General features: G+C 40.1%; 1 protein-coding gene across 1 annotated transcript in view; it reads right to left on the bottom strand.

Annotated features, from left to right (window-relative positions):
* The window catches only part of LOC101850896 (probable asparagine--tRNA ligase, mitochondrial), a gene marked incomplete in the record, with an annotated part of 19,926 nt that extends 12,811 nt beyond the window's left edge, over window positions 1–7,115 (bottom strand). Inside the window, 5 exon segments of the mRNA XM_013085101.2 lie at window positions 1–84; window positions 586–666; window positions 809–949; window positions 1,802–2,038; window positions 6,913–7,115. The exon segment at window positions 1–84 is cut by the window's left edge and continues 107 nt beyond it. Of these exon segments, the coding sequence (XP_012940555.1) occupies window positions 1–84; window positions 586–666; window positions 809–949; window positions 1,802–2,038; window positions 6,913–7,074 (705 nt within the window).
* Between the last annotated feature and the right edge of the window lie 385 nt (window positions 7,116–7,500).

The raw sequence follows: 7,500 nt of genomic DNA, 5'->3' as shown, positions 1-7,500 counted from the left end.
AGGTCCACGGGACAGTTCATCATCATCGCTGTAGTCACTGCCCTCGTCAGGCAAAATCTTTGCTCTCAGCTCCGCTTGAGATGGCTTATGAAATAAATAAACATTTCTAAGACAATGTGTTGCTGCATTTTTGTGAAAGGTAATGACAGTGAAGCTTTAGTTTTATGCATTGCATCAACAGCTGCCCATTTATTGTCAGTAAAACGACAGATGTCTTTGGACCTAAACACAAGTACCAGGCCAAAGAAAAAGTATTTAAAGATGGTGGGTGGTCGACAACTAAGAAAGAGAAAAAATAATAGAAAAAAATCTATAAAATCTCTCACAGAGAGCAAAAGGTGCATTATGACAAAGAAGAGAAATTGTGAGATGAAACATCTAGTTTTGCTGAGTTCTGACTTCATCAAGAGAATGAGTTAACATGTTAATGCAAAAGTGGAACACTCAATTTAAAAATAACAACTTCAATTTCATTATACGTATGGACGTTACCAACATTTTTTAACAAACTGCAGTCACAAATGAAGCATAATATCAAGAAGAGGACAATGTTGTGGCCACATTGAGCTGCAATACATTTCTTACCTCCACTTTAAATGTCTCACAAGCTCCTTCGCAGTCACTGGACGTCAGGATGGGTGTGTGGATGAAGATACACCCTTCTTTCTGAAATACAAAGACAAAAACAATTTGCGATGGAATATTTTCATGATGATGGTCTGTATCTATTGCCAAATTAATAGATTTTTTTTCAAACAGAAAACTGATTTTGCTCTAAACTGTGTGAAAATATGAATCACTTTCTCACCTGAAAGTACTGATGAACTGCCATGGAAGCAGCATTCCTGATTCGTAACAGAGACCCAAACAAATTGGACTTTGGTCTCATGTGCAGAAAGTCTCTGGTGTACTGGGGTGGGTGTCGGGTACGCTGCTTCAGGGGAAAATCCTTCATGGGAACCAAAGAGAATTGTAAATTATGCAGGGAAGAGATAAAACAATAGAAGACATATCGTTGTTGAACCTGCACAAGTCATCCAACCCTTTGTGTGTGACTTACATTGGCCATTTCTACACCTAGATTCTGGATTCTTAAATGAATTAAACTAATGGAACACCTTGCTAGAGGGCTCTCAAACTGTTGGCATACAACAGTGGCACAATATTTTAAATTTTTTTTATTGAATAAGGAATTTACTGTTCAACTATTGGGTGAGATTATTGAACACAATACATAATACATTTGTGTCACGACGCGTTTGAATCAGGCGCTCATCAATTTTTGGGTATGTGGAGTTATTGGTATCATCTAAAAGCTGACTTATTTGCCTTGTTTCCAATAAAATAAATGTCCATCCATCTTGAATAGAAATCAAGATATTTGCGATTGAAGGAAGTGAGGTTGCCTGGTTTCGGTGATGAAATTAGCGAGATAATGGCCACCAAAGCTTCGTAACTCCAAAAGCTAAAGACTCCTTGAAAACAGAAAAATGACATATTTTGTGCCTTTAATCAATGTTTTTCAGTAAAAATCACATGGAAATGTGTTTTTATATGGATGTTTATAAAAGAGGTTGCGCCAAAAAATAAAAATTCAATAAAAGTTTACAAACTGGAGGAAAAAATGCCTGTTTCTCCAATTTCTGCATTTTGACAAGCGTCTGATTTCACAACGCTGCCTCAAATTTCTAAATAAATAAAACATATTTCACAATGCAGCTTTCAGTTAGAAAAGCATACATAGGTAATTTCTCTAATAATTTAAATGCTGATCAAGAAAATTTTTCCTCCAGTAACTTACGTAAGGATCACAACCACCGACAACGTGCACAGCAGATGACAACAGCTCCAGCTTCTGACCTTTTCCCTGGCTCTCAACTAGAGTGCCTTCCACACTGACACAGCTGCCAAATGTAACATCGCCACATCGAGTGACCACGGACTCTGGCATGACAACTTGTAGATGTTCAGGGCCTGAGCCATCACAGACTTGAAGAAAAGTCAATTCTTTGTGCCACCGAACGGCTTTCACCCAGCCCTAGAAAGGAAGACAAAAACCCCAAGACAATAAAAGCCCACAGTTGTAGACAAAATTCTATGGTACCAAAGTGACTATAACTTTCGGGCTGTTCTAAAACAACAGATAATCTCTCAATAAGTAATGTTTTTTTAAGCTATAATAACATGACAGGGTCTGCAGAGTTCAAATCACAAATGTCTAAAAATCACAGATCCTTTACTCTTCAAGCACAGAAAACCTTATTCAAGATTAACAATCTACAGGAAAATGAGCTGTTGCCTCAAATCCTCAAATGAGTCTTAAATTTTTAAAAAAAAACTGTTTTTGGCAATAATTTTTTGGGAATCAGATCAAAGAAATTTATTTTCTTTGTGAACATCAAAGCATTGGTGAAACCCTTTACATTCAAGACGGTGGGGAGCTAGTCTAGTCAAATTGCCCAACTGTCAGAGGCAGAGAAATGAGCAATGATTTTACTCAGCAACATGAATATAGTATACAATGCAATTATTTCACTGAAATTGACAGTGAGAGAAACAAATGAAAAAAAAATGGGAAGGGGAAGGTTATTCTTTTTTGTTGTTGGGGGGGGGGGGGGGGGGGGGGGGGGGTTAATAGCTTTTCTTCTTTGCCGATTTTTGTGCAGGGTAAAATAAAACGAAAATTGTCAGACGAGGAAAACCAGCTGACATAATTAAACAAACACATGGGTCGCCATTACTCGAAGAACGAGCAATGCTTCTGTTCTGTTGCAAATTCATGTTGACGTTCATTTTTACTCTGTTACATACTGGGTAAACAGTAACCACTCATCTCATAAGACTTACAATTTGTATACAGGTTGTGGGCAGGACTTATATTATGGGTTATGAGGGATCACACGCTTCCCTCAACAGCAGCTGAAAATTCATTGTTACCTATTGGTCAACAGTGGGAGGGGCCTATACAACATGATTGGTTGGAGGGACTAACAATAATTACGACAGGTGATTGGATTATGATGGCTCGTCCACAACATCAGGGGCTAATAGACAACAACAAAATGTCGGGCGATGAGAGAAATGGGTGGCCGTCTAAGACATGTTGGAGGTTGACAAAATAAGGTGGCCGCGGTCACGTTGGACAGGTGACTGTTTTACGTGAAATTATATTGAAAAAAACGCAAGGGAGGAGATGGAAAGCGGCCGTTTGTACAGGCAGGCGGATTTTATTCATGATATTAATATATTACAGGTGGCCATTATGGCAAGTTTGACTACTATACTTACAATACAACACTAAATTCTGATAGCAATGGCATTGTTTTTGTTACTGGCATTTGGTTTGGGTGCTAAACTCTACTACAACTCTAACACTTGCCCTTCTGGGCTCTCTTCGGGAGACGTGGTTCCGGCCTAACTTTATAGAAATTTATACATTTATGTACATAATCGGAAACAAAAACAGAAGTTGCGTAAAAAAAGGGTGCCCCCCTGCGAGGGGAAGGGGAGGGGGGGTGCGTGGCTGGGGGTGCAGGGAGCCAGGGGTGCAGGGGGCTCCCCCCCTGCTAAATTAACAAAAATAATGGTTTTTGACAGTTTTTAAAGCCAAAATTGTTCTCAGCACACAAAAAAAACGTTAAAATAGTGCAGAAAAAAGTATACAATGGGTTTGGACCTTTTCCATAAATTTACCGGTGGCCTTTTCACCACACCCAGTCAGCTTTTTTCCTCAACTTCTGTTTTTGTTTCCGATTTTGTGTATGAATATTTATAGTTAGAGCTTACGCCGGGACCACTTCTCCCAAAGAGTGCCCCCTTCAGCTTATTCAAATGAAAATGTTCACATTTTGTTATTTCCAGCTCCTGCACAACATTAATATTATTATCCAATCCCTGCCATTGTCATTGTACTACCGCCCTAACCTAACTGTACCACAGCTTAACACCCGCTATGTTGTTGTTTTGTTGCATTTTTAAAGATTTTGTCTTGATGATCTAGATCTAGAGTAGAATAGATCTATATCTAGGCCCTATCAAAATCTTACATTAAAATATACATAATACGCATTGGCCACGTAGTCTGAAGGGCCTGCAGTTAGCAGGCGCTGTTGAGGCTACATTCACGGCACTCAAGCTTTGTTTAGACGGAGCATCCACTGCCACTTTAAGTTTAAGTAAGCCCGTTTTAGTCAGTGATGACAGTGACGCATATTTAATATTTTGGCCTGCTTCAGGCATTCCATCCCATGAGATTAAGGAAAACGAAGCAGTGACCCTTGACCGATCGACCAGTGTAAGGGAAAATGAATAACTCTCAATTATGTAACAACGCATTAGGACAAATGTGACAAAAATGTCTACGCCAACCAAGATGTTTCAATTGCCCTATCTTGCGTCCGGGCGAGACTTGGGCGCGACCTTGTGTTAGCGCGAGACGGACCGGGATACAAGTGTAAACAAATATTCCAGTGCTCTCGGGTTCACAGCGTGCAATTTTGTCTGTGGGCAGTGTGTGTGTGTGTGTGTGTGTGAGAGAGAGAGAGAGAGAGAGAGAGAGAGAGAGAGAGAGAGAGAGAGAGAGAGAGAGAGAGAGAGAGAGAGAGAGAGAGAGAGAGAGAAGGGGGGGGGGAGAGAGAAAGGGAGAGGGAGAGGGAAGGGGGTGAGAGAAAGAGGGAGGGAGAGAGAGAGAGAGACAAATAGAGAGAAGGGGGGGGGAGAGAAAGAGAGAAGGAAAGAGAAAGGGGACAGACGGACAGAAAGACAGAGAGAGAGAGAGAGAGGGTGTTTGTTATTATAAGAATAATTGATTCCCGTCCTTTTCTCTCTGCGTCGGTTCCCAGGCTGGCCCGGTGCAATACAGTATTATTGTACACATTTTATGACCAGTGCCATCTTCCGAATCCCACCTTCTGTTTCCCATCTCTCACCTCTTGTTTCCCATGTACCGTATCCAATTTCCCATATCCCATCTGTAAGAGCAAGGGCGCTTCGTTTTCCTTCATTTCATGGGATGGAACACTTGAAGCTGGCCAAAATATCAAAAATGAAATAATGGCCAGCTCTATTCGGACTCGAGTCCAAAAATATAATTTTTATCTATTCGGACTTGAGTCAGAATATGGGTTTTATCTATTCGGACTCGGGTCCGAAAAAACTCTCTTATTTATTCAGACTCAGCTTCTAAGTGAGTTATTATGTCAGTGTAAGGAGGTTACATAATATAACTGTTGTTGGGGGATTTTACGTAAAACCAGAATTAGAGCTAGAATTGCCTACAAGGACTGTGTAATTGTGTCAAAAGTCAAAAGACTGCACTCTCATTAGATCTACCCAATGGCAGTGTTTAAGTACACGATAACCGACAACTCATGGACTTTCCACCACCACTACAGCATCATCATTACTTCCACCACCATTTGTCTTTCCACATGTTTTATTTCATTTTGTTGTGTGTTATAGTTTTTCTGTAATCATTTTTTAAAAAATCACATCGCACAAAATGGACAGCCGTGGCCTCTTCCAAACACCTCTTCCCATAGCAAGCCGAGAGTGCAATATCGCTACGCGCAATCTCATTGGTCAACCTAGTTAACTTGGCCCCTGACAAGGTCAACTCAACTTAGTTGTTCTGTTCAAACTAATGATCCAGGGAGGGCCAGTTTAGATAGATCTAGTAACTGGATATTAACGAAGTGGCTAGCCATACTTAAGTACGGCTAGACTGCCAGTCTAGCCGTACTCAGATCTAGGTTTGGCCCTATCGACTCAAACCTGTTGAGTACACAGGTCTCATTAGATCTAGATTTAGTAATTATTCAGGTTTAGTAAGGCACCTTTCGGTTTTGTCTGAAATACAAATACTTTAGGCCATCAATATAAGTACGGCTAGCCTAGCCGTCTAGCCGTAAGTAGCCTGCTAGTCTAGCCGTACTTATCTTAGGCCCTACTAGCATTAGAAAACAGGTCTCATTAGTAATTATTCAGTTTTAAAATACATGCACTGACATTAAGGCATCTGGTTTAGTCTCAAAATACAAATAGGCCTATTTTAGGTACTGCAAACTAAAAATTTACAATTCAGTAGGCCTTTTTTTTTGTGGTCAGGCCAGCCATCATATTAAAAATAAGTACAGCTAGCATAGCAGTCTAGTCGTTATTAAGTACGGCTAGCCTCTTCCGGATATTAAAGACGTCTCGATTGTTATCAGTATATATATTTTATAATCCCCAAAAAAATTCATAAATGCTGGAAATATTTAGGAACAATGGTAGAAAGTCGGAAGGGACGTCACGCCGGACTCAATTCAGAGTCCGAATATAATTTTTGTCTAGATGTAGTCACTTCGATCAAATATACTTGTAAGTTTTATACGTCACTGTCATCACTGAATAAACTGGCTAACTTAAACCAGCAGTGGACACTCCTCCTAAACGAAGCTTTAGCTTTAGTGCCGTGAACGTAGCCTCAACAGCGCCTGCAAACTGCATTCAGGGCGCCGTGAACGTAGCCTGCCAACTAGATCTAGAATGTAGATCTAGATATCTAGATCTATATCTGGATTTTCTAGATCGGTAAGATTGAAGAATACCGGACCAGCGGACTGACTTTGCCTGTGTCTCAACCTTACTGGCGGCGGCCTTACTTAGGTTAGGAATTCATAATTTTCCCATTTTTAATATCTCTCAATGGAGAATCTCGGACCGGTAGATCTATTCATTAAAATTTTGTCAGGGGGGAGACCCCCCTGAACCCCCTCCTCCACCCCAACCACCCGCCCCACCCATCCCACTTTCTCGCGCAATAATGTACGAGTGGTCCGGTATTCTTCAATCTTCCCTCTAGATCTAGATCTAGATTCTAGTCTAGATTCTAGATCTAACCGGCATAGAATAACTGTGAGGCATTAGTACCTTGATAGTTACAGACTTGTTTAATTTTTCCTCTCTCAAAACTTTACGTATCTGGACGGTCTTATAGGAGCGCTTGACAACCGAAAGTGCAGCTGTTCGAAGAACATAAATTTGTTGATTTGGAATTTGGCGACACAGCCATTGCCTCAAGGAGGCCGCCATGTTGAATTAACAGTGGCCTCCCTTCCTTTAACGGTGGGAATGAAAATATCTACCAATGCTGTTTAGGCCTGTTTCAAAAGGTCTCTGCAAAATAAAACTCAAACGTAGCTTTATCCTGATGCTTCCGCGGAGACAGCCTGCAGATTGTGTATAATATTATGCACATATAGAAGTCTATCTCTTTATTCAAATTTATGATGGGGGAGAAATTTATTTCACTTAAAGAAATGTAATAATAATAATAATAAATAGCATTTATACTGCGCATTTCCATTTCCTAAAAGATGCTCAATGCGCATTACAATGAAAAAGACATCACATCTTAAAAATTAATCGACACAAATGTGTACGTAAAACAAAGTATTATACATATAATATAAATGCATATGTGTAAAATTGTATACCAGAAAAACAGTCTCTCTCTCT

This window comes from Aplysia californica, unplaced genomic scaffold (genome assembly GCF_000002075.1).
Source record: "Aplysia californica isolate F4 #8 unplaced genomic scaffold, AplCal3.0 scaffold00344, whole genome shotgun sequence".
In the NCBI taxonomy this organism is placed as follows: domain Eukaryota; kingdom Metazoa; phylum Mollusca; class Gastropoda; order Aplysiida; family Aplysiidae; genus Aplysia; species Aplysia californica.
This window is presented reverse-complemented; position numbering and strand designations above follow the sequence as displayed.